General features: G+C 48.9%; 1 protein-coding gene across 16 annotated transcripts in view; it reads right to left on the reverse strand.

Annotated features, from left to right (window-relative positions):
• LOC107307721 (ataxin-2-like protein) overlaps positions 1 to 22,227 on the reverse strand; it is a 100,186-nt gene that overhangs the window by 33,459 nt on the left and 44,500 nt on the right. For 13 of the 16 annotated variants that reach the window (XR_014935220.1, XR_014935218.1, XM_085518208.1 and 10 more), the window contains 4 exons: positions 16,032 to 16,106; positions 10,276 to 10,353; positions 8,534 to 8,580; positions 1,872 to 2,062 (listed from right to left, as the gene is read on the reverse strand). Coding sequence is in view for 14 of the 16 variants with exons in the window: in XM_085518208.1 (XP_085374334.1) it covers positions 1,872 to 2,062; positions 8,534 to 8,580; positions 10,276 to 10,353; positions 16,032 to 16,106 (391 nt within the window). In the remaining 2 variants the exon portion in view is untranslated. Of the gene's footprint in view, positions 1 to 1,871; positions 2,063 to 8,533; positions 8,581 to 10,275; positions 10,354 to 16,031; positions 16,107 to 21,503; positions 21,551 to 22,227 lie in introns of those variants that run through there. The other 3 variants (XM_085518214.1, XM_085518212.1, XM_085518213.1) reach the window with 3 other exon arrangements.

The raw sequence follows: 22,227 nt of genomic DNA on the forward strand, positions 1-22,227 counted from the left end.
GTCAATGGGGTTAATAGGGTCTATGGGGTCTATGGGGTCTATGGGGTTAATAGGGTCCATGGGGTCAATGGGGTCTATGGGGTCAATGGGGTTAATAGGGTCTATGGGGTCTATGGGGTTAATAGGGTCCATGGGGTCAATGGGGTCTATGGGGTCAATGGGGCCAATAGGGTTAATAGGGTCTATGGGGTCAATGGCTTCCTATGGAGATCAATGGGGCCAACAGGGTTAATAGGGTCAATGGGATCAATGGGGTCTATGGGGTCTATGGGGTCAATGGGTTCCAATGGGATCAATGGACTCCAATGGGGTCAATGGGGTTAATAGGGTCAATGGGGCCAATGGGGGTTAATGGGGTCAATGGGGCCAATGGGGTCTATGGGGTCAATGGGGCCAATGGGGTCTATGGGGTCAATGGGGTCTATGGGGTTAATAGGGTCTATGGGGTCCATGGGGTCTATGGGGTCTATGGGGTCAATGGGGCCAATAGGGTTAATAGGGTCAATGGGGCTAATAGGCTTTAATGGGTTCAAATGGGATCAATGGATTCCAATGGGATCAATGGACTCCAATAGACTCCAATGGGGTTAATGGGGTCTATGGGATCAATGGGTTCCAATGGACTCCAATGGGGCCAATGGGGTTAATAGGGTCTATGGGGTCAATGGGGTCAATGGCTTCCTATGGAGATCAATGGGGCCAATAGGGTTAATAGGGTCAATGGGTTCAATGGACTCCAATGGGGTCAATGGCTTCCAATGGAGATCAATGGACTCTAATGGGGTTAACAGGGTCTATAGGGTCAATAGGATTAATAGGGTCTATAGGGTTAAGAGGGTCAATAGGGTCAATGGGGCCAATGGGGTCAATGGGGTTAATGGGGTTAATAGGGTCAATGGGATCAATAGGGTTAATAGGGTCAATGGGGTCGCTGGGTCCAATGGGGGTTAATGGGGTCAATGGGGTCTATGGGATCAATGGACTCCAATGGGGCCAATGGGGTTAATAGGGTCTATGGGGTCTATGGGGTCAGTGGGGTCTATGGGGTCAATGGTGTCTATGGGGTCTATGGGGTTAATGGGGTCAATGGGGTCAATGGGTTCCAATGGGATCAATGGACTCCAATGGGGTTAATGGGGTCTATGGGGTCTATAGCGTCTATGGGGTCAATGGGGTCAATGGCTTCCAATGGAGATCAATGGGGCCAATAGGGCTAATAGGGTCAATGGGGCCAATAGGGTTAATAGGGTCAATGGGATCAATGGGTTCCAATGGGATCAATGGATTCCAATGGGGTTAATGGCTTCCAATGGAGATCAATGGACTCCAATGGACTCCAATGGGGTTAATGGGGTCTATGGGGTCTATGGGGGCTATGGGATCAATGGACTCCAATGGGGTTAATGGGGCCAATAGGGTTAATAGGGTCTATGGGGTTAATGGGGTCAATGGGGTCTATGGGGTCTATGGGATCAATGGGTTCCAATGGGATCAATAGGGTTAATAGGGTCAACAGGGTCAATGGGTTCCAATGGGATCAATGGACTCCTATGGGGCCAATAGGGTCAATGGGATCAATGGGGCCAATAGGGTCAATAGGGTTAATAGGGTCAATAGGGTCAATGGGGTCAATGGGTTCCAATGGGATCAATGGGTTCCAATGGGGTTAATGGGGTCTATGGGGTCAATAGGATTAATAGGGTCTATAGGGTTAATAGGGTCAATGGGATCAATGGGATCAATGGACTCCAATGGACTCCAATGGGGTCTATGGGGGTTAATGGGGTCTATGGGGTCTATAGGGTCAATGGTGTTTATGGGGTGAAATTTGGGTGTAAAAAGTTGGATTTTGGGTTTTTTGATGTACTCACTCCAGGACGGCTCCGTCTTGGGGTCGGGCTGGATCCTGGGCTGTGGGGGGGGTGGGGGGGGAGGGGCTGGGGGGGTTTATAGGGTCGGGGGGGGGGGGGGAACGTTTGGGGTCGGCCGCCATCTTGGGGGGGGGGGGGGACATGGGGGGAGGGGGGGGGGAGGGGGAGGGGGGGGTGGGGGGGGAGTGGAGCTGTGGGGGGGGGGGGGGGAGAAAAACCCCATAGAGACCCCATTAGTAACACATAGAGACCCCATAGACCCCATAGAGACCCCATAGACCCCATAGAGACCCCCAACCCCATAGGGACCCTATAGAGACCCATAGAGACCCCATAGAGACCCCATTAATAACACATAGAGACACATAGCGACCCCATAGGGACCCCATAGAGACCCATAGAGACCCCAAAGAGACACATAGAGACCCCATAGAGACCCATAGAGACCCTATAGAGAACCCCAACCCCATAGGGACACCATAGAGACCTTTAGACCCCATAGAGACCCATAGAGACCCACAGAGACCCCATAGAGACCCCATTAATAACACATAGAGACCCCATAGACCCCATAGAGACCCAGAGACCCCATAGAGACCCCATTAATAACACATAGAGACACATAGAGACCCCATAGACCCATAGAGACCCCATAGAGACCTATAGAGACCTATAGACCCATAGAGACCCATAGAGACCCCATAGAGACATACAGACCCATAGAGACCTATAGAGACCCCATAGACCCCATAGAGACCCATAGAGACCCCATAGAGACCCATAGAGACCCCAAAGACCCATAGAGACCCCATAGGGACCCCATAGACCCCATTAATACCCCATAGAGACCCCATAGAGACCCCATAGAGACCCCATTAATAACCCATAGAGACCTATAGAGACCTATAGAGACCCCATAGAGACCCCATTAATACACCATAGAGACCTATAGAGACCTATAGAGACCCCATTAATAACATATAGAGACCCCATAGACCCCATAGAGACCCATAGAGACCCCATAGACCCCATAGAGACCCATAGAGACCCCATAGACCCCATAGAGACCCCATTAATAACAAATAGAGACACATAGAGACCCCATAGAGACCCCATAGAGACCTATAGACCCATAGAGACCCCATAGAGACCCCATAGAGACACATAGAGACCTATAGAGACCCCATAGACCCCATAGACCCCATAGAGACCCATAGAGACCCCATAGAGACCCATAGAGACCCTATAGAGACCTATAGAGACCCCGTAGAGACCCCATTAATACCCCATAGAGACCTATAGAGACCCCATAGAGACCCCATTAATAACCCATAGAGACCCCATAGAGACCCATAGAGACCCCATTAATAACCCATAGAGACCCCATAGAGACCCATAGAGACCCCATAGAGACCCCATAGAGACCTATAGAGACCCCATAGAGACCCCCAACCCCTATAGAGACCCCATAGACCCCATAGACACCCCATTAATAACAAATAGAGACACATAGAGACCCCATAGACCCATAGAGACCCCATAGAGACCCCATAGAGACCTATAGACCCATAGAGACCCATAGAGACCCCATAGAGACACATAGAGACCTATAGAGACCCCATAGAGATCCCATAGAGACCCATAGAGACCCCATAGAGACCCATAGAGACCCATAGAGACCCATAGAGACCCCAAAGACCCATAGAGACCCCATAGGGACCCCATAGACCCTATTAATACCCCATAGAGACCCCATTAATAACCCATAGAGACCCCATAGAGACCTATAGAGACCCCATAGAGATCCCATTAATAACCCATAGAGACCTATAGAGACCCATAGAGACCCCATAGAGACCCCATAGAGACCCCATTAATAACAAATAGAGACACATAGAGACCCCATAGACCCATAGAGACCCCATAGAGACCCCATAGAGACCCCATAGAGACCTATAGACCCATAGAGACCCCATAGAGACCCCATAGAGACCTATAGACCCATAGAGACCCCATAGAGACCCCATAGAGACCTATAGACCCATAGAGACCCATAGAGACCCCATAGACACATACAGACCCATAGAGACCTATAGAGACCCCATAGACCCCATAGAGACCCATAGAGACCCCATAGAGACACATAGAGACCTATAGAGACCCCATAGAGACCCCATAGACCCCATTAATAACCCATAGAGACCCCATAGAGACCCCATAGAGACCCCATAGAGACCCCATAGAGACCCCATTAATAACACATAGAGACACATAGAGACCCCATAGAGACCCCATTAATAACATATAGAGACCCCATAGACCCCATAGAGACCCATAGAGACCCCATAGACCCATAGAGACCCATAGAGTCCCCATAGAGACCCCACAGACCCATAGAGACCCCATAGAGACCCCAAAGACCTATAGAGACCCCATGAATACCCTATAGAGACCCCATAAAGACCCATAGAGACCTATAAAGACCCTATAGAGACCCCATAGAAACCCATAGAGACCCCATAGAAACCCCATAGAGACCCCATAGAGACCCCAAAGACCCATAGAGACCCATAGAGACCCCATAGAGACCCATAGGGACCCACAGAGACCCACAGGGACCCATAGAGACCCCATAAAGACCCATAGAAACCCCATAGAGACCTATAGACCCATAGAGACCCTATAGAGACCCCATAGACCCATAGAGACCCATAGAAACCCCATAGAGACCTACAGAGACCCATAGAGACCCTATAGAAACCCCATAGACCCATAGAGACCCATAGACACCCATAGAGACCCATAGAGACCCATAGAGACCCCATAGAGACCCATAGAGACCCCATAGAGACCCCATAGAGACCCCATAGGGACCCACAGAGACCCCAAAGACCCATAGAGACCCCATAGGGACCCCATAGACCCCATTAATACCCCATAGAGACCCCATTAATAACCCATAGAGACCCCATAGAGACCCCATTAATAACATATAGAGACCCCATAGAGACCTATAGAGACCCATAGAGACCCCATAGAGACCCCATTAATAACATATAGAGACCCCATAGACCCCATAGAGACCCATAGAGACCCCATAGACCCATAGAGACCCCATAGGGACCCCATAGAGACCCCATAGAGACACATAGAGACCCATAGAGACCTATAGAGACCCCATAGACCCCATAGAGACCCATAGAGACCCCATAGAGACCCCATAGAGACCCCATAGACCCCATTAATACCCCATAGAGACCCCATTAATAACCCATAGAGACCCCATTAATAACCCATAGAGACACATAGAGACCCCATAGAGACCCCATTAATAACATATAGAGACCCCATAGACCCCATAGAGACCCATAGAGACCCCATAGACCCATAGAGACCCCATAGGGACCCCATAGAGACCCCATAGAGACACATAGAGACCCATAGAGACCTATAGAGACCCCATAGACCCCATAGAGACCCATAGAGACCCCATAGAGACCCCATAGAGACCCCATAGACCCCATTAATACCCCATAGAGACCCCATTAATAACCCATAGAGACCCCATTAATAACCCATAGAGACACATAGAGACCCCATAGAGACCCCATTAATAACATATAGAGACCCCATAGACCCCATAGAGACCCATAGAGACCCCATAGAGACCCATAGAGACCCCATTAATAACAAATAGAGACACATAGAGACCCCATAGACCCATAGAGACCCCATAGAGACCCCATAGAGACCTATAGACCCATAGAGACCCCATAGAGACCCCATAGAGACACATAGAGACCCATAGAGACCTATAGAGACCCCATAGAGACCCATAGAGACCCCAAAGACCCATAGAGACCCCATAGGGACCCCATAGACCCCATTAATACCCCATAGAGACCCCATTAATAACCCATAGAAACCCCATAGAGACCCATAGGGACCCACAGAGACCCAAAGGGACCCATAGAAACCCCACAGAGACCCATAGAGACCCCATTAATACCCCATAGAGACCCCATAAAGACCCCAAAGACCCATAGAGACCCACAGGGACCCATAGAGACCCCATAGAGACCCATAGAAACCCCATAGAGACCTATAGACCCATAGAGACCCTATAGAGACCCCATAGACCCACAGAGACCCCATAGAGACCCATAGAAACCCCATAGAGACCTACAGAGACCCATAGAAACCCCATAGAGACCTATAGAGACCCATAGAGACCCTATAGAAACCCCATAGACCCATAGAGATCCATAGACACCCATAGAGACCCCATAGAGACCCACAGAGACCCCATAGAGACCCCATAGAGACCTAAAGACCCATAGAGACCCTATAGAGACCCTAAAGATCCATAGAGACCCATAGACCAAATAGAGACCCATAGAGACCCATAGAGACCCCATAGAGACCCCATTAATAACCCATAGATACCCCATAGAGACCCACAGAGACCCCATTAATACCCCATAGAGACCCCATAGACCCATAGAGACCCCATAGAGACCCTATAGAGACCCCCAACCCCATAGAGACCCATAGAGACCAATAGAGACCCCATAGAGACCCCCAACCCCATATGGACCCCATAGAGACCCCATAGGGACCCCATAACCACATAGGGACCCCATAGAGACCCCATATGGACCCCATAACCCCATAGAGACCCCATAGAGACCCTATAGAGACCCCCAGCCCCATAGAGACCCATAGAGTACAATAGAGACCCCATAGAGACCCCCAAACCCATAGGGACCCCATAACCCCATAGGGACCCCATAGAGACCCCATAGGGACCCCGTAACCCCATAGAGACCCCCAGCCCCATAGAGACCCCATATGGACCCCATAACCCTATAGGGACCCCATAACCCTGTGGGGACCCCATAGAGACCCCATGACCCAATAGAGATCCTATAGAAACCCCCAACCCCATAGAGACCCCATAGAGACCCCATAACCCCATAGGGACCCTACAGAGACCCCCAACCCCATAGAGACCCCATAGAGACCCCCAACCCCAATATAGACCCCATAGGGACCCCATAGGAACACCATAACCCCATACGGACCCCATAACCCCATATGGACCCCATAGAGACCCCCAACCCCATAGAGAACCCATAGAGACCAATAGAGACCCCATAGAGACCCCCAACCCCATAGGGACCCCATAGGAACACCATAACCCCATAGGGACCCCATAACCTCATAGGGACCCCATAGAGACCCCATAGGGACCCCATAACCCCATAGGGACCCCATAGAGACCCCATAGGGACCCCATAACCCCATAGGGACCCCATAGAGACCCCATAGGGACCCCATAACCCCATAGGGACCCCATAGAGACCCCCAACCCCATATGGACCCCATAGAGTCCCCATAGGGACACCATAGGAACACCATAACCCCATAGGGACCCCATAACCCCATAGAGACCCCATAGAGACCCCCAACCCCATAGGGATCCCATAACCCCATAGTGACCCTATAGAGACCCTATAGAGACCCCCAACCCCATATGGACCCCATAACCCCATAGGGACCCCATAACCCCATAGGGACCCCATAACCCCATAGGGACCCCATAACCCCATAGAGACCCCATAGGGACCCCATAACCCCATAGAGACCCCATAACCCCATAGAGACCCCATAGGGACCCCATAACCCCATAGAGACCCCATAGGGACCCCATAGAGACCCCATAGGGACCCCATAACCCCATAGAGACCCCATAACCCCATAGAGACCCCATAGGGACCCCATAACCCCATAGAGACCCCATAACCCCATAGAGACCCCATAACCCCATAGAGACCCCATAGGGACCCCATAACCCCATAGAGACCCCATAACCCCATAGAGACCCCATAGGGACCCCATAACCCCATAGAGACCCCATAGGGACCCCATAGAGACCCCATAGGGACCCCATAACCCCATAGAGACCCCATAACCCCATAGAGACCCCATAGGGACCCCATAACCCCATAGAGACCCCATAACCCCATAGAGACCCCATAACCCCATAGAGACCCCATAGGGACCCCATAACCCCATAGAGACCCCATAACCCCATAGAGACCCCATAGAGACCCCCAACCCCATATGGACCCCATAGAGTCCCCATAGGGACACCATAGGAACACCATAACCCCATAGGGACCCCATAACCCCATAGAGACCCCATAGAGACCCCATAGGGACCCCATAACCCCATAGGGACCCCATAGAGACCCCATAGGGACCCCCAACCCCATAGGGATCCCATAACCCCATAGGGACCCCATAGAGACCCCATAGAGACCCCCAACCCCATAGGGATCCCATAACCCCATAGGGACCCCATAACCCCATAGAGACCCCATAACCCCATAGAGACCCCATAGGGACCCCATAACCCCACAGAGACCCCATAGGGACCCCATAACCCCATAGAGACCCCATAACCCCATAGAGACCCCATAGGGACCCCATAACCCCATAGAGACCCCATAACCCCATAGAGACCCCATAGGGACCCCATAACCCCATATGGACCCCATAGAGACCCATAGAGACCCCATAACCCCACAGAGACCCCATAGGGACCCCATAACCCCATAGAGACCCCATAGACCCTATAGGGACCCCATTAAACCCACCTTGAACTGAGCCCCGAACTGTCGCAGCTCCTCCAGTGGTAGCAGCGCTATAGGGGATTATATGGGATTATATGGGATATATGGGATTATATGGGATATATGGGATTATATGGGGTTATATGGGGTTATATGGGATTATACGGGGTTATATGGGGTTATATGGGGTTATATGGGATATATGGGATATATGGGATTATATGGGGTTATATGGGATTATATGGGGTTATATGGGGTTATATGGGGTTATATGGGGTTATATGGGGTTATATGGGATATATGGGGTTATATGGGGTTATATGGGGTTATATGGGATTATATGGGATTATATGGGGTATATGGGGTTATATGGGGTTATATGGGGTTATATGGGATTATATGGGATATATGGGGTTATATGGGGTTATATGGGGTTATATGGGATTATATGGGATATATGGGGTTATATGGGGTTATATGGGGTTATATGGGGTTATATGGGGTTATATGGGGTTATATGGGGTTATATGGGGTTATATGGGATTATATGGGATTATATGGGGTTATATGGGATATATGGGATTATATGGGGTTATATGGGGTTATATGGGGTTATATGGGGGTATATGGGGTTATATGGGGTTATATGGGATATATGGGATTATATGGGGTTATATGGGGTTATATGGGATTATATGGGATTATATGGGGTTATATGGGATATATGGGATTATATGGGATATATGGGGTTATATGGGATATATGGGATTATATGGGATTATATGGGGTTATATGGGGTTATATGGGGCTATATGGGATTATATGGGGTTATATGGGGCTATATGGGGTTATATGGGGTTATATGGGATTATATGGGATTATATGGGGTTATATGGGATATATGGGATTATATGGGATTATATGGGATATATGGGATTATATGGGATTATATGGGATTATATGGGATTATATGGGGTTATATGGGGTTATATGGGATATATGGGGTTATATGGGGTTATATGGGGTTATATGGGGTTATATGGGGTTATATGGGATTATATGGGGTTATATGGGGTTATATGGGGTTATATGGGGTTATATGGGGTTATATGGGATTATATGGGATATATGGGGTTATATGGGGTTATATGGGGTTATATGGGGTTATATGGGATTAAATGGGGTTATATGGGGTTATATGGGATTATATGGGATATATGGGATTATATGGGATTATATGGGATTATATGGGGTTATATGGGGTTATATGGGGTTATATGGGGTTATATGGGGTTATATGGGGGGATATGGGGGGATATGGGATTATATGGGGTTATATGGGGTTATATGGGGTTATATGGGATTATATGGGATTATATGGGGTTATATGGGATTATATGGGATTATATGGGATTATATGGGGATATATGGGGATATATGGGATATATGGGGTTATATGGGATATATGGGGTTATATGGGGTTATATGGGGTTATATGGGGTTATATGAGGTTATATGGGGTTATATGGGGTTATATGGGGTTATATGGGGATATATGGGGTTATATGGGATTATATGGGGTTATATGGGGTTATATGGGGTTATATGGGGGTATATGGGGGTATATGAGGTTATATGGGGTTATATGGGGTTATATGGGGTTATATGGGGGTATATGGGGGTATATGAGGTTATATGGGGTTATATGGGATATATGGGATATATGGGGTTATATGGGATCTATGGGGTTCTATGGGGTCACTGACCTTTGCCGTTGGTCCGGGGGGGGTCGTTGTTTTCCCGTCCGCCATCTTGGGGGGGGTCTGAAGCTTCAGGGGTGGGGCCTAAACAGGAAGAGACCCAAAATGACCCCAAAATGGCCCTAAATGGACCCAAAATGGACCTAAATGGTCCTAAATAGACCCTAAATAGACCCCTAATGGCCCTAAATAGACCCAAAATGACCCTAAAATGGCCCTAAATGGACCCAAAATGGACCTAAATGGTCCTAAATAGACCCTAAATAGACCCCTAATGGCCCTAAATGGACCCAAAATGACCCTAAATAGACCCAAAATGGCCATAAAATGACCCCAAAATGGCCCTAAAATGGCCCTAAATAGACCCAAAATGACCCAAAATGGCCCTAAAGTGACCCAAAATGGCCCTTAAAATGTCCCTAAATGACCCTAAATGGCCCTAAATTGACCCAAAATGACCCTAAATGGCCCCATAATGACCCTAAATAGACCCCTAATGGCCCTAAATAGACCCAAAATGGCCCTAAATGGACCCAAAACGACCCTAAATAGACCCAAAATGACCCTAAATAGACCCAAAATGACCCTAAAATGACCCTAAATGACCCTAAATGGCCCCATAATGACCCTAAATAGACCCAAAATGGCCCTAAAATGACCCTAAATAAACCCCAAACGACCCCAAAATGACCCTAAATAGACCCTAAATGGACCCAAAATGGCCCTAAATGGACCCAAAATGGCCCTAAAATGGCCCTAAATGGACCCAAAATGGCCCTAAATAGACCCTAAATGACCCTAAAATGACCTAAATTGACCCAAAATAGACCCTAAAATGACCCAAAATGACCCTAAATGGCCCCATAATGACCCTAAATAGACCCAAAATGGCCCTATAATGACCCTAAATAAACCCCAAACGACCCCAAAATGACCCTAAATAGACCCAAAATGGACCCAAAATGGCCCTAAATAGACCCAAAATGGCCCTAAAATGACCCTAAATGGTCCTAAAATGGCCCTAAATAGACCCAAAATGGCCCTAAAATGGCCCTAAATAGACCCAAAATGGTCCTAAAATGGCCCTAAATAGACCCAAAATGACCCCAAAATGGCCCTAAATAGACCCTAAATGGTCCTAAAATGGCCCTAAATTGACCCTAAATAGACCCAAAATGGCCCTAAATGACCCAAAATGGCCCTAAAATGGCCCTAAATGGCCCTAAATTGACCCTAAATAGACCCAAAATGGCCCTAAATAGACCCAAAATGACCCCAAAATGGCCCTAAAATGGCCCTAAATGGTCCTAAAATGGCCCTAAATAGACCCAAAATGGCCCTAAAATGGCCCTAAATAGACCCAAAATGGCCCTATAATGACCCTAAACAGACCCAAAATGGCCCTAAATTGACCAAAAATGGCCCTAAAATGACCTAAATTGACCCTAAATAGACCCTAAAATGGTCCTAAAATGACCCAAAATGGCCCTAAAATGACCCTAAATGGCCCTAAATGATCCCAAAACGGCCCTAAATGGCCCAAAATGGCCCTAAATGGCCCAAAATGGCCCTAAATTGACCCTAAATAGACCCAAAATGGCCCTAAATGACCCAAAATGGCCCTAAATGGCCCCAAAATGGCCCTAAATGACCCAAAATGGCCCTAAAATGGCCCTAAATTGCCCTAAATGGCCCTAAATGGACCCTAAATGGCCCTAAATGGACCCCAAATGGCCCTAAATAGACCCTAAATGACCCTAAATAGACCCAAAATGGCCCTAAAATGACCCTAAATAAACCCCAAACGACCCCAAAATGACCCTAAATAGACCCTAAATGGACCCAAAATGGCCCTAAATGGACCCAAAATGGCCCTAAATAGACCCAAAACGATCCTAAATAGACCCAAAATGGCCCTAAATAGACCCTAAATAGACCCTAAATGGCCCTAAATGACCCAAAATGGCCCTAAAATGGCCCTAAATTGCCCTAAATGGCCCTAAATGGACCCTAAATGGCCCTAAATAGACCCAAAATGACCCTAAATAGACCCTTAATGACCCTAAATAAACCCAAAATGGCCCTAAAATGACCCTAAATTGCCCTAAATGGCCCTAAATGGACCTAAATGGCCCTAAATAGACCCAAAATGGCCCTAAATAGACCCTAAATGACCCTAAATAAACCCAAAATGGCCCTAAAATGACCCAAAATGACCCTAAATGGCCCCATAATGACCCTAAATGGACCCAAAATGGCCCTAAATAGACCCAAAATGGCCCTAAATAAACCCTAAATGACCCTAAATAAACCCAAAATGGCCCTAAATGACCCAAAATGGCCCTAAAATGACCCAAAATGACCCTAAATAGACCCAAAATGGCCCTAAATGGACCCTAAATGGCCCTAAATGGACCCAAAATGGCCCTAAATAGACCCTAAATGGCCCTAAATGGCCCCATAATGACCCTAAATAGACCCAAAATGGCCCTAAAATGACCCAAAATGGTCCTAAAATGGCCCTAAATAGACCCAAAATGGCCCTAAAATGACCCTAAATAGACCCAAAATGGCCCTAAATAGACCCAAAATGGCCCTAAAATGGCCCTAAATAGACCCAAAATGGCCCTAAAATGGCCCTAAATTGACCCAAAATGGCCCTAAATAGACCCTAAATTGACCCTAAATAGACCCAAAACGGCCCTAAATAGACCCAAAATGGCCCTAAAATGGCCCTAAATAGACCCTAAATGGCTCTAAAATGGCCCTAAAATGACCCAAAATGACCCAAAATGGCCCTATAATGACCCTAAATAAACCCCAAACGACCCCAAAATGACCCTAAATAGACCCTAAATTGACGCAAAATGGCCCTAAATGGACCCAAAATGGCCCTAAATAGACCCAAAATGGCCCTAAATTGACCCTAAATAGACCCAAAATGGCCCTAAATAGACCCAAAATGGACCCAAAATGGCCCTAAAATGACCCAAAATGACCCTAAAATGGCCCTAAATGGACCCAAAATGGCCCTAAATAGACCCAAAATGGCCCTAAAATGACCTAAATTGACCCTAAATAGACCCTAAAATGGTCCTAAAATGACCCAAAATGGCCCTAAAATGACCCAAAATGGCCCTAAATTGACCCTAAATAGACCCAAAATGGCCCTAAATGACCCAAAATGGCCCTAAAATGGCCCTAAATTGCCCTAAATGGACCCAAAATGGCCCTAAATAGACCCAAAATGGCCCTAAATAGCCCTAAAATGACCCAAAATGACCCTAAATGGCCCCATAATGACCCTAAATAGACCCAAAATGGCCCTAAAATGACCCTAAATAGACCCCAAACAACCCCAAAATGACCCTAAATAGACCCTAAATGGACCCAAAATGGCCCTAAATGGACCCAAAATGGCCCTAAATGGACCCAAAATGACCCTAAATAGACCCAAAATGAGCCTAAAATGGCCCTAAATGGACCCTAAATAGAGCCAAAATGGCCCTAAATGACCCTAAATTGACCCTAAATAGACCCAAAACGGCCCTAAATAGACCCAAAATGACCCTAAATAGACCCAAAATGGCCCTAAATGGCCCTAAAATGACCCTAAATGGACCCAAAATGGCCATAAATAGACCCTAAATAGACCCTAAATAGACCCCTAATGGCCCTAAATAGACCCAAAATGACCCTAAAATGGCCCTAAATGGACCCAAAATGACCCTAAATAGACCCAAAATGGCCATAAAATGACCCCAAAATGGCCCTAAAATGGCCCTAAATAGACCCAAAATGGCCCTAAAATGACCCTAAACAGACCCAAAATGGCCCTAAATTGACCAAAAATGGCCCTAAAATGACCTAAATTGACCCTAAATAGACCCTAAAATGGTCCTAAAATGACCCAAAATGGCCCTAAATTGCCCTAAATGGCCCTAAATGATCCCAAAACGGCCCTAAATGGCCCAAAATGGCCCTAAATTGACCCTAAATAGACCCAAAATGGCCCTAAATAGACCCAAAATGGCCCTAAAATGGCCCTAAATTGCCCTAAATGGCCCTAAATGGACCCAAAATGGCCCTAAATAGACCCTAAATGACCCTAAATAAACCCAAAATGGCCCTAAAATGACCCTAAACAGACCCAAAATGGCCCTAAATTGACCAAAAATGGCCCTAAAATGACCTAAATTGACCCTAAATAGACCCTAAAATGGTACTAAAATGACCCAAAATGGCCCTAAAATGACCCTAAATGGCCCTAAAATGGCCCTAAATTGCCCTAAATGGACCCAAAATGGCCCTAAATAGACCCAAAATGGCCCTAAAATGGCCCTAAATAGACCCAAAATGGCCCTAAAATGACCCAAAATGGCCCTATAATGACCCTAAATAGACCCAAAATGGTCCTAAATAGACCCAAAATGGACCCAAAATGGCCCTAAATTGACCAAAAATGGCCATAAAATGGCCCTAAATGGACCCAAAATGGCCATAAATAGACCCAAAAGGGCCCTAAATGACCCTAAATAGACCCAAAATGGCCCTAAATTGACCCTAAATAGACCCAAAATGGCCCTAAATGACCCAAAATGGCCCTAAAATGGCCCTAAATTGCCCTAAATGGCCCTAAATGGACCCAAAATGGCCCTAAATAGACCCAAAATGACCCCAAAATGGCCCTAAATAGACCCAAAATGACCCAAAATGGCCCTAAATTGACCCTAAATAGACCCAAAATGACCCTAAAATGACCCAAAACGGCCCTAAATGGCCCCTAAATGGCCCTAAATAGACCCAAAATGACCCTAAAATGACCCAAAATGACCCTAAATGGCCCCAAAATGGCCCTAAATAGACCCTAAATGGTCCTAAAATGGCCCTAAATGGACCCAAAATGGCCCTAAATAGACCCAAAATGGCCCTAAATGATCCCAAAACGGCCCTAAATGGCCCTAAATGGCCCTAAATTGACCCTAAATAGACCCTAAATGGCCCTAAATGACCCAAAATGGCCCTAAAATGGCCCTAAATGGCCCTAAATAGACCCAAAATGGCCCTAAATGGCCCTAAATAGACCCAAAATGACCCCAAAATGGCCCTAAAATGACCCAAAATGACCCTTAAAATGTCCCTAAATGACCCTAAATGGCCCTAAATTGACCCTAAATGACCCTAAATGGCCCCATAATGACCCTAAATAGACCCAAAATGGCCCTATAATGACCCTAAATAGACCCCAAACGACCCCAAAATGACCCTAAATAGACCCTAAATGGACCCAAAATGGCCCTAAATAGACCCTAAATGACCCAAAATGGCCCTAAAGTGACCCTAAATAGACCCAAAATGGCCCTAAATGACCCAAAATGGCCCTAAATTGCCCTAAATGGCCCTAAATAAACCCAAAATGGCCCTAAAATGACCCTAAATAGACCCAAAATGACCCTAAATTGACCCAAAATGGCCCTAAATGGCCCAAAATGGCCCTAAATTGACCCTAAATAGACCCAAAATGGCCCTAAATTGACCCTAAATAGACCCAAAATGGACCCAAAATGGCCCTAAATAGACCCAAAATGACCCCAAAATGGCCCTAAAATGACCCTAAATGGTCCTAAATAAACCCCAAACGACCCCAAAATGACCCTAAATAGACCCTAAATGGACCCAAAATGGCCCTAAAATGACCCAAAACGACCCTAAAATGACCCAAAACGGCCCTAAATGGCCCCAAACCCCATGTGGGGTCTCACCTGTGGTTGTGGGGTGGGCTCCGGCTTTACCCCCCCTTATGGGGCGCTGACATTTAGGGGACAACCGGGACGGCCCTATAAGGACAACATATAGGGTCACATATATGGGATCCTATGGGGTCCTATGGGGTTCTATGGGGTTCTATGGGGTCCCAATGGGGTTCTATGGGGTCCTATGGGATCCTATAGGGTTCTATGGGGTCCTATGGGATCCTATAGGGTTCTATGGGGTCCTATGGGGTTCTATGGGGTTCTATGGGGTCCTATGGGGTCCTATGGGGTTCTATGGGGTTCTATGGGGTCCTATGGGGTCCTATGGGGTCTTATAGGGTTCTATGGGGTTCTATGGGATCATATGGGGTCCTATGGGGTTCTATGGGGTCCTATGGGGTCCTATAGGGTCTTATAGGGTTCTATGGGGTCCTATGGGGACCTATAGGGTCTTATAGGGTCCTATGGGGTACTATGGGATCCTATAGGGTCTTATAGGGTTCTATGGGGTCCTATTGGATCCTATAGGGTCTTATAGGGTTCTATGGGGTCCTATGGGGTCCTATAGGGTCTTAAAGGTTTTATGGGGTGCTATGGGGTTCTATGGGGTCCTATAGGGTTCTATGGGGTCCCATTGGGGTTCTATGGGGTCCTATGGGATCCTATGGGATCCTATAAGGTCTTATAGGTTTCTATGGGGTCCTACGGGGCTCTATGGGATCTGGGGGGGACTTATGGGGTCCTATGGGGTCCTATGGGGTCTAGGGGGGACTTATGGGGTCCTATGGGGTCCTATAGGGTTCTATGGGGTTCTATGGGGTCTGGGTGGGGGTTATGGGGTCCTATGGGGTTCTATGGGGTTCTATGGGATCCTATGGGGTTCTATGGGGTCTGGGGGGGGTTATGGGGTCCTATGGGGTCCTATGGGGTTATATGGGGTCCTATAGGGTTCTATGGGGTCCTATGGCATCCTATAGGGTCACCTGTATGGGGTTATGGGGTTCTATGGGGTCTTATAGGGCTCTATGGGGTCCTATAGGATCCTATGCAGTTCTATGGTGTTCTATGGGGTCCTATGGGGTCCTATGGGGTCTGGGGGGAACTTATGGGGTCCTATGGGGTTCTATGGGGTCCTATGGGGTTCTATGGGGTCCTATAGGGTCACCTCTATGGGGTTATGGGGTCCTATGGGGTCCTATAGGGTCACCTGTATGGGGTTATAGGGTTATGGGGTCCTATGGGGTCCTATAGGGTCACCTGTATGGGGTTATGGGGTTCTATGGGGTCTTATAGGGCTCTATGGGGTCCTATAGGATCCTATGCAGTTCTATGGGGTTCTATGGGGTCCTATGGGGTCTGGGGGGAACTTATGGGGTCCTATGGGGTTCTATGGGGTCCTATAGGGTTCTATGGGGTCCTATGGGGTCACCTGTATGGGGTTATGGGCTTCTATGGGGTTATATGGGGTCCTATGGGATCCTATGGGGTTCTATGGGGTTCTATGGGGTCCCAATGGGGTTCTATGGGGTCCTATGGGATCCTATAGGGTTCTATGGGGTCCTATGGGATCCTATAGGGTTCTATGGGGTCCTATGGGGTCCTATGGGGTTCTATGGGGTTCTATGGGGTCCTATGGGGTCCTATGGGGTTCTATGGGGTTCTATGGGGTCCTATGGGGTCCTATGGGGTCTTATAGGGTTCTATGGGGTTCTATGGGATCATATGGGGTCCTATGGGGTTCTATGGGGTCCTATGGGGTCCTATAGGGTCTTATAGGGTTCTATGGGGTCCTATGGGGACCTATAGGGTCTTATAGGGTCCTATGGGGTACTATGGGATCCTATAGGGTCTTATAGGGTTCTATGGGGTCCTATTGGATCCTATAGGGTCTTATAGGGTTCTATGGGGTCCTATGGGGTCCTATAGGGTCTTAAAGGTTTTATGGGGTGCTATGGGGTTCTATGGGGTCCTATAGGGTTCTATGGGGTCCCATTGGGGTTCTATGGGGTCCTATGGGATCCTATGGGATCCTATAAGGTCTTATAGGTTTCTATGGGGTCCTACGGGGCTCTATGGGATCTGGGGGGGACTTATGGGGTCCTATGGGGTCCTATGGGGTCTAGGGGGGACTTATGGGGTCCTATGGGGTCCTATAGGGTTCTATGGGGTTCTATGGGGTCTGGGTGGGGGTTATGGGGTCCTATGGGGTTCTATGGGGTTCTATGGGATCCTATGGGGTTCTATGGGGTCTGGGGGGGGTTATGGGGTCCTATGGGGTCCTATGGGGTTATATGGGGTCCTATAGGGTTCTATGGGGTCCTATGGCATCCTATAGGGTCACCTGTATGGGGTTATGGGGTTCTATGGGGTCTTATAGGGCTCTATGGGGTCCTATAGGATCCTATGCAGTTCTATGGTGTTCTATGGGGTCCTATGGGGTCCTATGGGGTCTGGGGGGAACTTATGGGGTCCTATGGGGTTCTATGGGGTCCTATGGGGTTCTATGGGGTCCTATAGGGTCACCTCTATGGGGTTATGGGGTCCTATGGGGTCCTATAGGGTCACCTGTATGGGGTTATAGGGTTATGGGGTCCTATGGGGTCCTATAGGGTCACCTGTATGGGGTTATGGGGTTCTATGGGGTCTTATAGGGCTCTATGGGGTCCTATAGGATCCTATGCAGTTCTATGGGGTTCTATGGGGTCCTATGGGGTCTGGGGGGAACTTATGGGGTCCTATGGGGTTCTATGGGGTCCTATAGGGTTCTATGGGGTCCTATGGGGTCACCTGTATGGGGTTATGGGGTTCTATGGGGTTCTATGGGGTCCTATGGGATCCTATGGGGTTCTATGGGGTCCTATAGGGTTCTATAGGGTCCTATGGGGTTCTATGGGGTTCTATGGCATCCTATAGGGTCACCTGTATGGGGTTATGGGGTTCTATGGGGTCTTATAGGGCTCTATGGGGTCCTATAGGATCCTATGCAGTTCTATGGGGTTCTATGGGGTCCTATGGGGTCCTATGGGGTCCTATGGGGTCTGGGGGGAACTTATGGGGTCCTATGGGGTTCTATGGGGTCCTATAGGGTTCTATGGGGTCCTATGGGGTCCTATGGGGTCACCTGTATGGGGTTATGGGGTTATGGGGTCCTATGGGGTCCTATAGGGTCACCTGTATGGGGTTATGGGGTCCTATGGGGTCCTATAGGGTCACCTGTATGGGGTTATGGGGTTCTATGGGGTTCTATGGGGTCCCAATGGGGTTCTATGGGGTCCTATGGGGGACATCCGGGACGGCCCTAAAAGGACAAGATATAGGGTCATCTATATGGGATCCTATGGGGTCCTATGGGGTTCTATGGGGTCCTATAGGGTCCCAATGGGGTTCTATGGGGTCCTATGGGATCCTATAGGGTTCTATGGGGTCCTATGGGATCCTATAGGGTTCTATGGGGTCCTATGGGGTTCTATGGGGTCCTATGGGATCCTATAGGGTCTTATAGGGTTCTATGAGGTCCTATGGGGTCCTATGGGGCTCTATGGGATCTGGGGGGTCTATGGGGTCCTATGGGGTCCTATGGGGTTCTATGGGGTCTGGGGGGGGTTATGGGGTCCTATGGGGTTCTATGGGGGACATCCGGGACGGCCCTAAAAGGGGGGACAACATATAGGGTCACCTGTATGGGGTTATGGGGTCCTATGGGGTTATATGGGGTCCTACAGAATCCTATAGGGTTCTATGGGGTCCTATGGGGTCCTATGGGGTTCTATGGGGTCCTATAGGGTTCTATAGGGTCCTATGGGGTTCTATGGGGTTCTATGGGGTTCTATGGGGCTCTATGGGGTCCTATGGGGTCTGGGGGGGGGGGGGGCTATGGGGTTATGGTGTCCTATGGGGTTCCTATGGGGTCTAAGGTGGGACTTATGGGGTCTTATGGGGTCTGGGGGGGACTTATGGGGTTCTATGGGGTCCTAAGGGGTCTGGGGGGGACTTATGGGGTCCTATAGGGTTCTATGGGATCCTATAGGGTCCTATGGGGTCCTATGGGGTCTATGGGGTTCTATGGGGTCCTATGGGGTCCCAATGGGGTTCTATGGGGTTTTATGGGGTCTGGGTGGGGGTTATGGGGTCCTATGGAATCCTATGGGGTTCTATGGGGTCCTATGGGGTCTGGGGGGGACTTATGGGGTCCTATGGGGTCTGGGGGGTCCCAATGGGGTTCTTTGGGGTCCTAAGGGGTCTGGGGGGGTTTATGGGGTCCTATGGGGTCCCAATGGGGTTCTATGGGGTTCTATGGGGTCTGGGGGGGGTTATGGGGTCCTATGGGGTTCTATGGGGTCCTATAGGGTTCTATAGGGTCCTATGGGGTTCTATGGGGTTCTATGGGGCTCTATGGGGTCCTATGGGGTCTGGGGGGGGGGGCTATGGGGTTATGGTGTCCTATGGGGTTCCTATGGGGTCTAAGGTAAGACTTATGGGGTCCTATGGGGTCTGGGGGGGACTTATGGGGTTCTATGGGGTCCTAAGGGGTCTGGGGGGGACTTATGGGGTCCTATAGGGTTCTATGGGATCCTATAGGGTCCTATGGGGTCCTATGGGGTTTATGGGGTTCTATGGGGTCCTATGGGGTCCCAATGGGGTTCTATGGGGTTTTATGGGGTCTGGGTGGGGGTTATGGGGTCCTATGGGATCCTATGGGGTTCTATGGGGTCCTATGGGGTCTGGGGGGGACTTATGGGGTCCTAAGGGGTCTGGGGGGGTTTATGGGGTCCTATGGGGTCCCAATGGGGTTCTATGGGGTTCTATGGGGTCTGGGGGTGTTATGGGGTCCTATGGGGTCCCAATGGGGTTCTATGGGGTTCTATGGGGTCCTATGGGATCCTATGGGGTTCTATGGGGTCCTATGGGGTCCTATGGGGTCTGGGGGGGGTTATGGGGTTCTATGGGGTCCTATGGGGGACATCCGGGACAGCTCTAAAAGGGGGGAAAACATATAGGGTCACCTGTATGGGGTTATGGGGTTATATGGGGTTCTATGGGGTCCTATGGGGTCCTATGGGGTTCTATGGGATCCTATGGGGTCCTATGGGGTCTGGGGGGGGTTATGGGGTCCTATGGGGTCTCAATGGGGTTTATGGGGTCCTATGGGGTCCTATGGGGTTCTATGGGGTCTGGGGGGGGTTATGGGGTCCTATGGGGTCCTATGGGGTTCTATGAGGTCCTATAGGGTTCTATGGGGTCCTATGGCGTCCTATAGGGTCACCTGTATGGGGTTATGGGGTCCTATGGGGTTCCTATGGGGTCCCATTGGGTTCTATGGGGTCCTATGGGGTTCTATGGGGTTTATGGGTTCCTATGGGGTCCTATGGGGTCCCATTGGGTTATATGGGGTCCTATGGGTTCCTATGGGGTCCTATGGGGTCCCATTGGGTTATATGGGGTCCTATGGGTTCCTATGGGGTCCTATGGGGTCCCACTCACCTCCGTTATGGGGTTGGGGTCCCATTGGGTTATATGGGTTCCTATGGGGTTTCTGGGTTCCTATGGGGTCCTATGGGGTTTATGGGTTCCTATGGGGTCCCACTGGGTTTCTATGGGGTCCTATGGGGTTCTATGGGGTCCCATTGGGTTATATGGGGTCCTATGGGGTTCTATGGGGTCCCATTGGGTTCTATGGGTTCCTATGGGGTCCCACTCACCTCCGTTATGGGGTTGGGGTCCCATTGGGTTATATGGGGTCCTATGGGGTTCCTATGGGTTCCTATGGGGTCCTATGGGGTCCCACTCACCTCCGTTATGGGGTTCGGGTCCCATTGGGTTCTATGGGGTCCTATGGGGTTCTATGGGGTCCCATTGGGTTCTATGGGGTCCTATGGGGTTCTATGGGGTCCCATTGGGTTCTATGGGGTCCTATGGGGTTCTATGGGGTTCTATGGGGTCCCATTGGGTTCTATGGGGTCCTATGGGGTCCCACTCACCTCCGTTATGGGGTTGGGGTCCCATTGGGTTATATGGGGTCCTATGGGGTTCTATGGGGTTCTATGGGGTCCCATTAGGTTCTATGGGGTCCTATGGGGTCCCACTCACCTCCGTTATGGGGTTGGGGTCCTATGGGGTTCTATGGGGTCCCATTGGGTTCTATGGGTTCCTATGGGGTTTATGGGGTCCTATGGGGTCCCACTCACCTCCGTTATGGGGTTGGGGT

This window comes from Coturnix japonica, chromosome 17, assembly GCF_054131305.1.
Source record: "Coturnix japonica strain WE chromosome 17, WE-NBRP24, whole genome shotgun sequence".
Classification (NCBI taxonomy): domain Eukaryota; kingdom Metazoa; phylum Chordata; class Aves; order Galliformes; family Phasianidae; genus Coturnix; species Coturnix japonica.